At 38.9% G+C, this 9,831-nt stretch overlaps 1 protein-coding gene across 1 annotated transcript in view; it reads right to left on the bottom strand.

The window, feature by feature from the left end:
- Positions 1–667: 667 nt before the first annotated feature.
- The window catches only part of LOC136866812 (protein phosphatase 1 regulatory subunit 42), a 103,389-nt gene continuing 94,225 nt past the window's right edge, over positions 668–9,831 (bottom strand). Inside the window, exon 7 of the mRNA XM_068226854.1 lies at positions 668–2,610. Within this exon, the coding sequence (XP_068082955.1) occupies positions 2,474–2,610 (137 nt within the window). The 3' untranslated portion in view covers positions 668–2,473. The remainder of the gene's footprint in view (positions 2,611–9,831) is intronic.

Here is a 9,831-nt window from a genome sequence, read left to right as displayed (position 1 = left end):
CACCATGTCTGTGTTTGCTATCCAGTTACAGGTTTTTAATGTTCTTATACAACATAAAATTTCCCTTTAATTTATTCACGGGTAATGTATAGTCTTAAGAGAGGGAACTAACCTTTCATTTTAATGTCTATCTATGAATTTTGAAAGAAGTGAGAAATCAACTTTCTGAAGTTTATTTTTTATCCCATGTAGATAAATTTCAATCTGTGCTTTATCAAATTCACAAATTATTTATTTTTCCGAATGCTTTCTTTCAGAAACTCTTTTGCTTTGCTTGAATGCAGCAAAAATATACATTTTTCCCTTCTTGTTTCCCCTAAACCATCAGGTATTGTCTCATGGATTGGGTAACATGATTCACGAAAAGATGCTTGTATTTTGCTTGAAAATATTAAGAGGAATCAGTTGTAAGTGTATGAAATGAGCAAAGAGTGGAACGAGAGATGCTAGTGTATATCATTGCTTAATAAGAAATAAAATGATCTTTTGTAATAAAAGATGTTGTTTATATTATCAACTTTCTGTGAAAATTTGGTGTTCCTGGGTGTTTTGTCACTAATTGTAGTAATAGCATATAGGGCTATACTGGGTGCCGCATAACCATTTTCCAGGGATCTGGGAAAGAAAGAAGTGCACACTATGTTTTGCGGTTAATATCATAATTTTTATTAATAATGTCTGAACCTTATGTATTAGTATTTGGTGTGTCCACCCCCAGAGTCACGAACAGCACACATTCTTTCAGGATGTGAACATAGAAATGTCGCAAAAATATTTGTGTCCCCTTCCAAGTTGTGTAAAACATTGGTAAGGTGTGTGTTGGAAATACCTATCGGTATCTCGTTGTTGGATTATCAGTGACTTAAGAGACTGCTTTAAAACTGCTCCAAAATGTTTAGCAATGTTTAAATCTGGGGATGCTCCTGTCCTTTCATCAGTCTCAAAAAATAACAACTCTGTCACAAGAGCTGTTGCATTGCATTTGTCAAAGCACTGTGCTTTGTCATGGAGGAAACAGCCGTTTGCCAGATCTAGTGTTTTGGCTGAATGTCACAAGAAAGGGAAAACATTTTATCCCTAAAATAACACCATTCCATAATTGTCCTTCTTTCATGATCCATGACGTGAAACACACGAATACAGTGAAATCTCGATACAATACAGTACTGTGTATGAGCAAGTACAATTTGACGGTCCACCTGTTCAATATACAAAATAATCCATTGATTATTATTTCTTTATCCCTTTATTCATGGAATGTGTTTCATCCGATATTTGGACATCATCAGCCACTACCTACTGACTAAGATTTAAAATGAAACTAAATTAAAACACAGGTTTTCTAGGAGTACTCCTGATGCTTAAGCTTTCTTGTTTAGAATACAGTGATTAAAAACATCTAACTCTACTCCTATAAATATACCTTTGATAATTAAAAATCGAAAAGACCATTCTGCAAGCCAAAATTGAAGGCACCAGACCGAGAGGAAGAACAACAAGTAGATGGTTAGATCAAGCAAAGAAGATCACTGGTCTACCTCTTCACAATATCTTAAGAACTGAAGACCACTCAGGGCGGAAAAATCTTGTTAAGGATGCAGTTACTAATGAAGTGAAGAAATGAGGTCACGATGCTCAGCAAACTGACTTGATGAATAAAAATCAGCCTTGTCAATACGTACAGTTGTTTAATTAATTTATTTTTGATCATCTCATGCACCGTACATGTTTCGAGGACCTTACTTTCTCAGCGGTATTTTCTCTCATTACCAATTATCTCTTGGACCTCTTTACTTATTATTACATATCAAACACCAAAGTTCTAAACATCTCTTAATAGACATGTAATGTGTGTCATAATTAAAATAAAATATACCATACATGTCATAAAAGAACACTAAAACTACACTATTCTCCTTAAAATTTTCTTAAAATGTCATCCTTGTCTATTACCTAAGAATACAATTAATTTATTAAAATTAGTGTTTCATAGAATTTTTACTAAAATCTTCCAATTCGGAGATCATGTCAGTTAAATTTTGCTGTTATTTGCATCTGTCCTCAAATCTCTAGAGTTGTAGCTCTTCACTCCAACTTAAATTGAATATGCTGTTTTATTAGAACAGCTATGTATTTGTACATACCTAACAAAATGCCTGGAGTGAAAATAGAAACCATCTTCAGGGTTGTTGACAGTGGGGTTTAAGCTCGCCATCTCCCAAATGCAAGTTCACAGTTATGTAATTGCAAACCATGCAACTAACTCAGTTATACAGCAAAAAGAGAGGTTAAGCCCTCTTCTGTTGACTGTATGTATGCTCTGAGTTATACAACATTCTCACATGTATCTCTGCTTATTCATTTTTATTAATTGCCTTGTACTTCTTTATTTCCCAAGGATTTCAGATAAATACAATAATATATTCAGAAGTAATTTTGAGCACATTTAGCTGTTACTATTGCTGCTCTCTCCTCATAATTTTGGTAGATGAATGTGTTCTTCCAGCTTTTTTGAACATGTTCTTTGAGTAGATGTAGTTTTTCTCTGCCTCCAAAATGGCCGTGGTATCATTGGGCTTGATTTTTTATAATTATATGTTGTTTCTGAAACTGAAGAAAAACAATGTATCAGTTATAATTTTTGTGTAACTACTGTACTAATAATTAGTGGTGAACAATGAGAATTTGCATGATAGTGAAACCATGATAGTAATAAAAATACCTAATAAGTTCAGGTAGTGTACAGTACTTTGTATTTTATACAACTATTGAGTTATAATACTGTTATAAGACTGTCTCTCTGACCTTCAGAAAAGGATGAAAACGGGGAACATTATTAATCAATGACCAACAACTAAAGTCAGTCACAAATTTTAAGTACCTAGGAGTCACTTTTCAAACACCGGGGAACGTGTTCTCTTTACATGTAAAAGACCGACTAAATGCTGTCATAAAATCTATTAACGACATCAGATCTTTGAGCCATCTCTCACTTTCATGTGCCATCGAGTTATTTCATCTTAAGGTTAGTCCTGTAGCCACCTATGGATTAGAAAATATATGGATATATCTTGGAAAGAGTATAGAGAAGGTGAAAGCATTCTATTTAAAGAAAGTACTTTGCCTGTCAAAGTACACTCCATCACGCCTCGTATACCAACTGTCGAGGGAATTATTCTTTGTGGAAGAGCTGCGTTTGAAACTACTGCTCCCGGCCACCCCAGCGTATAAGGAACTCCTACAAGAGCTTCAACAAAAGAGAGACAGCATATGGTGGGACTTTTACCAGTGTGATGCGATGATCAACCGCAACTGGACTCAGGGAGGCTATGAGTTGAGACACGTTGTGACCAGACTCTCAGTCCATGGGTTTCACCAACGCCTGTGTATTAAAGCTAGCTTTTATGAGCCAAGTCCGGACTGCAGGTGCAAAAGATGCGGCGAACTTTGTGAACGCTATCACGTACTTAAGTGTAAACTGAGAATAGAATCCTTAACAAAATTCTGTACAGACGACTGCTCATAGGAATTTTTTTTTTTCATGCACATTTGTGCGCAATAAAACATTTATTAATTTTAATTAGTCCTCATCATGGTAACTTTGAATTGTACCTCCATATTGGCATTTGGCTAGTGCTTCCTATATCAGTAATTTCACAAGAAGTCACAAACCCCCTCAATGCAGATTTCAATCAGCCCCTAATCATTTGATGCTGAGAAAGACTTACTTTCTCTTCATGGATAGGCTCAGGGATGCAGTGGTGCCAGAACACACTGGCATGGAGTCTTAAACCTATCTGGAGAGGTGGAATGTATTCTAAAACCTATCTGGAAAGGCAGAATGCAGTCTGAAACCTGTTCCCCTTAAGTATATAAAAGTTCAATTTAAAATAGCGAATGCCTATTTCACAAATGAAGATGAAGAAGACTTATTCAGTTATTTTAACAAATGGACAGATTGTGAGGAATTTGGAGAATCTACTCACAAAAAAAGAAGTTAGGGATGATGGCCATGTGGTTATTGTAAGTGATTTACATTCAGATGCCAGTAGTAGTTCTACCTGTGCAGCATCTGTAAGCAAAAGTTGCCTTCATATCCAAAATACTGAACTGCTCAACAATCAGAAAACTTCTTGAATGCATACTCTTGGCTAGTTATTAAGATCAGAAAGTTTATTTTATGGTTGTTCAAATGGACTGGAAATTGGTTTGGGTGTTGAAAGAGAAGTAAAGAATGGGAAAACACTGGGTTTACATATTAGGGAAGCTATAAAGGGGACAAAAATATTTTAATCATAAAAATACAAGGCACACAGAACAATCTCAGATAAAGTTAAGTTTGCAGAGGAGCAGCAATTTCAACATCTTATTGGTCAACAACTCAGTAAACAGTATACAGATACCAATGAGGTTTTTCTTACAGCACACAATGTAGCACAAAATTGCATTTCATATAACAAATACCCTGAATTAATAGATCTACAGCTAGGTAATGGACTGGAAAAGGGTATAGGCCTCCAGAGTTCTACATCAGCCTCCAGTATAATACGGTTTTCGGAGGTGCCAGAATTTTGTCCTGCAGGTGTTCTTTTACGTGCCAGTAAAACTGAGCCAGGATTGGACCTGCCATGTTAGGTTCGGAAGGCCAGCGCCTCAACCATCTGAGCCACTCGGCCCGTTGCAACTGATTTTAAATTGTCTGTTATTATAGATGAACAATATTATCAAAGATACTTTTAATAGTATATATCTGTGCACATTTCACTGGTGACGAAACAGTAATATTTTTCTGTAAATTGCAATACAGTAATTGGGGTCTGCTTTTTCTGAGAGTATAGTAATACCCTCTTTCAAATTATTTTCTAGTGGCCTCTCACATGACTTAAGAAAAGAAACCCCCCCAAAAAAATCCCTGGTGTATGTAAAGATGGTGTGAGTTTTATAATGGGTAAAACAACCATAAAGAGTTACAAAGCTCTGTATGAACATGTCCTAATGGCATTAGATGATCAGAATCGCGGTTCTAAAGAGCATTCAGTGTATAAAGTTCTGCCCTTTTATTTGTCCACACGAGTTTTTGTTTAGGAATTACATTAGTGCTAAATTACAGTCAATCATCAATGATCTGCATTTAGGGCGGTTGCCCAGGTGGCAGATTCCCTATCAATTGTTTACCATCCGTGTGAGTTGGCTGTGCGGTTTGCGCAGCTGTGAGCTTGGACCAGGCAAATGCTGGGGCTGTACCTCAATTAAGGCCATAGCCTCTTCCTTTGTCCGAAAGTGGTGCCAATACATCAGAGTTCAAATCCGGCTCCATGGCTGAATAGTTAGCATGCTGGCCTTTAGTCACAGGGGTCCCGGGTTTGATTCCCGGCAGAGTCGGGAATTTTAACCATCATTGGTTAATTTCACTGGCACGGGGGCTGGGTGTATGTGTTGTCTTCATCATCATTTCATCCTCATCACAACGCAAAGGTCGCCTACGGGAGTCAAATTGAAAGACCTGCACCTGGCAAGCCAAACTTGTCCTCGGACACTTCCGGCACTAAAAAGCCATATGCCATTTCATTTTCTTTATCAGAGTTCAAAACGCTGATTGAACAAATCAAGTAATGGAACTTTCTACACGGCCAGCAGATATAGATATTCCATGGCTTTAGGGAGAGAACAAATTTACACAAGTATGTGAAAGGTTCTGCATGCCATTTGACATGGTTCGTGAAGACTTGAGGGATTTTATAAAAAGTAAATTTAAATATGTGAGAGACAATGTGAAACTAGCTTTATCAACACTGCCAATAACTAGTGCTGACTGTGAAAGGGGAATAATACTTTGAATGTCATCATGACACCATCCAAGAACTGATTTGTGATTGAAAATGTGCCTAGTTTGATGTTCGTCAATTTATTCGAGCCACAAGTTCTGTGGGATCCAACACCTTATGTCCAAGAATGGTTGCTGAAATATAGGACGGCTGATGACAGAAGAATCAGACAGCGTCAGCATTGAGAAAATGAAAGATACAAGACAGTAGGGTATCCATGATTTCAATTTGGTGGGGGCCCATTCACCCATAATTTTATTTTGATAGGTGTCCAAACTTCCAGAATTTAGGTGGTGTAGAATACCTAACAAAGAAATGAGTGTCCTTGGATCGAAGTGAGAGTGGTGGATTCGTGCAGATTCCGGAAGCTAATAGTAATCATCTTCTTCTTCTTCTTCCCCCCTTTTTCCCCACATCTGTGGGGTCGCATATGTGGATTTGGCCCTGTATTATGGCTGGATGTCCTTCCCGGCGCCAACCCTAAATGGAGGGATGTAATCACTGTTGTGTCTTTCTTTGGTGGTTGGTAGTGTAGTATGTTGTCTGAATATGAAGAGAAAAGTGTTGGGAAACACTCAGTCCCCGAGCCAGAAGAATTAATCAGACGCGATTAAAATCCCCCACCCGGCCGGGAATCGAACCCGGGACCCTCTGAATCGAAGGCCTCAACACTGATCATTCAGCCAATGGGTCGGACTACGGAAGCTAATATTAATATACATTATATATAAAATGCTTAACAAAAGTACATTCGTTAAAACTCCTGGGGTGTCTGGACTCCTTGGACGACAACACACCCCCTCCCTCCCTGCTACCTCTGTTACTCCCATCCCAACATGACTGCAGCATTTCATATAACCCGAGTACAAGTGAAATGGGTACTAGAATAAACAGTTTGAGTAAAGATGCAATATTCTGGTTTAGAATAAATACAGTAATGTTGTTATAATACTGGTCATGTGATAAGCAATAAAGAAGTGACATTTTATACAAATAATGCGGCAAAAAATACACACACACACGTCGAATTAACAGGTTTCTCACCCTTCTTGTCCATGGCTAGATGATGAAGCCAAGAGATGATGAAATCCTATGGCTTTTAGTGCCGGGAGTGTCCGAGGACAAGTTCGGCTCGCCAGATGCAGGTCTTTTCATTTGACACCCGTAGGCGACCCACGTGATGAGGATGAAATGATGATGAAGACGACACATTAACCTAGTCCCCGTGCCAGTGAAATTAATCAATTATGTTAAAATTTCCGACCCTGCCGGGAATCGAACCTGAGAGCTCTGTGACCAAAGGCCAGCACGCTAACCATTTAGCCATGGAGCCAGACAAGAGAATGATGGCCCACCGTGACTCGTTATTTCTACATTATAAACAAATCCTAGATGACACAGACTTAGAATCTTACTGCATCTTAAGGAATCGCACAAAGAAGTTAATCAGAAATTTAAACAATGTATATATATCCGGAATTTAGCTAACAACTTAAATTCTAATCGCACGTGAGACCATCTTAGAGCTCTGGGAATAGGAAAACATCAACAGAGACCGACAACTCCTGACATTCCACTTGACAAACTGAACGATTACTTTAGTGGAAGAAATATTCAACCTACCCTAATTAACTGCACTGACTCACCGCCCTCCCCTCCAGCCAATTTAACATTCACATTTCACAGTGTCACAGAAAAGCAGGTTAAAAACGCTTTGTACTCGATTAAATCAAAGACTACAGGTGTAGATGATATTCCTATTACTTTTATACATAACATTATGGGTACTGTCCTGCCTATACTGACGCACATAGTGAACTCTGTTTACTAACCGGAACATTCCCTCCTGTCTAGAAAACAGCCAATATACCCATAATACCGGTACCTGAGAGTTTAGACCCACAATCACCCTCTTGACTATCGGCTATGTCCATACTCCCTGTGCTTTCTAAAGCCTTTGAACGTTTAGTATAGAGCAAGTTCTGGAATACCTAAATAAAAATGCTCTTTTGGACCCTTTGCAATCTGGATTTAAGAAGGGTCACAGTACTGCGACAGCACTTTTGAAGGTTATTGAAGACATTAGAAACGCTATGGACAAACGACTGCTCACTATACGTATCCTTCTTGACTTCAGTAGCACCCTTGACAATATAGTAATTCCGACTATGATAAAGAAAATGGAACTGTTAAATTTCAACCTGGCTGCGCTTAGTTCTTATTTGAGTAACCGTCAACAGCGTATAACAGTAAACGACAAGGCCTCTAAATGGAAAATGAAACTTAGTGGTACCCCTCAGGGCAGTATTCCAGGGCCCCTAATTTTCTGTATATCAATGACATACCATCTGTGACAGGAAATAACACACACCACCTCTACGCTGATGATCTTCAAATATATCGACACTGCAAGACAAGATATTAACAATGATCTCCGACGACTCTGTGCATATGCACAACGAAATTCTCTTATACTATACTGCACAAAATCTCAGGCTATCATAATTGGATCACGAAAATTACTGAGCTGCTCAAAAAAATGTCGCGATCTCGCCTATCCTACTGAATGGTAACATTATATATATATATCGATTTATTAAACACACTGTGTACTTTTAACAAGGAATGGTTATAAGTGGTGGTGGTGATTATTGTTTTAAGAGGAAGTACAACTAGGCAACCATCCTCTATATAACACTAATCAGAGGGAAAATCGAAGGGATCCGACACTTCGAAAAATGAAGATATCGGTCATAGAAAGAAAAGGGCCACGAAGGGCGTGAAAATGAAAGACTCCCTAGCCCTCGCAAACCTAATAGCGTCGGGGTCGGAAAAGAACAAGAGTTGACCAAGAGAGGTCGAATAGGATAGATCAAAGTGAGGAGCCTGGCACAAGTAAGTGGAAGCAATGCCAGGACTCAGCTAAGGACCCCGTGGTCGCCAACCCACGCTCCAAAGTTCAGAGCCCCTGGGGCCCCTTTTAGTCGCCTCTTACGACAGGCAGGGGATACCGTGGATGTTATTCTACCGCCCCCACCCACAGGGGGGGAATGGTTATAAGGTCCCTTGGAAAATATCATCGTTTGCATAGAAATTCAGGGAATTTATCCTCTCCTTACAATCAATCAAGTGGTACTGTGGGCAATAACAGCCGCAGAGCGTACAGGAACACTGGGTTGAAGCATGAAGGTAACCTCGTTGGTGACAAATTCTGTGGTGAAAGCCATGCGCTGCAGTCCGCGTGAAGACATGTCAGAGTTCAAAATTAGGCTCTTTCCGTACATCTGTGTTCATTGCAGGAGTTTCATAGAAGTCTGGATCTATTGCTGCAAGCTTTTGCTGTCTTTGTTCGATGTGGCCCTCATATGCTAGGGTGGATTCTAGATTATTACTTATCATTATCTCCCTGATGAAAAAGTCCGTGTCTACCAGTTAATGGTAACGTTATTCCCTACCGTAAAACGGTTAAAAATCTCGGCGTAATGATGAATGAAACAGTTGGTTGGTCTGATCGCACGAAAGAAATGCGTAAAAAAGATTTTTGGAGTTCGTCACCTTCTTAAACGGCAGAGGGATGTATTTCCATTTGAGCTACAGGCCAAACTAATACAGACACTCATTCTCCTATTCTTGATTATTGTGACGTCGTTTTAGTTGATGTGACGGGAGAAGAAACACCTGAACTTGTACTTCAATGAGCACTGAATTCCTGCCTACAATTTATTTACAATATCGGGTACGATGTTCATATCACCCCATACTATCAGGCTGTCTCATGGCTGATGTCTGATAAACGTCGGCAGCTACACACTAACGATGGTGTTTAGAGTAGTAGCTGAAAGATAGCCACTGTCTATTTCTTCTAAATTCATCTTTTTATCATCATTTCACAACTTAAATACACATTCTAGATTCATTCTTTCTATTCCACTGCACTGCACAAATAAAATTAATAGATCATTTGTGGTGACTCGCCAGATTATGAAATTCCATGCCTGCTCAGGTC

This window comes from Anabrus simplex, chromosome 3 (assembly GCF_040414725.1).
Source record: "Anabrus simplex isolate iqAnaSimp1 chromosome 3, ASM4041472v1, whole genome shotgun sequence".
NCBI lineage: Eukaryota > Metazoa > Arthropoda > Insecta > Orthoptera > Tettigoniidae > Anabrus > Anabrus simplex.
The sequence above is the reverse complement of the archived record's forward strand: the minus strand, read 5'-3'. Positions and strand labels throughout refer to the sequence as shown.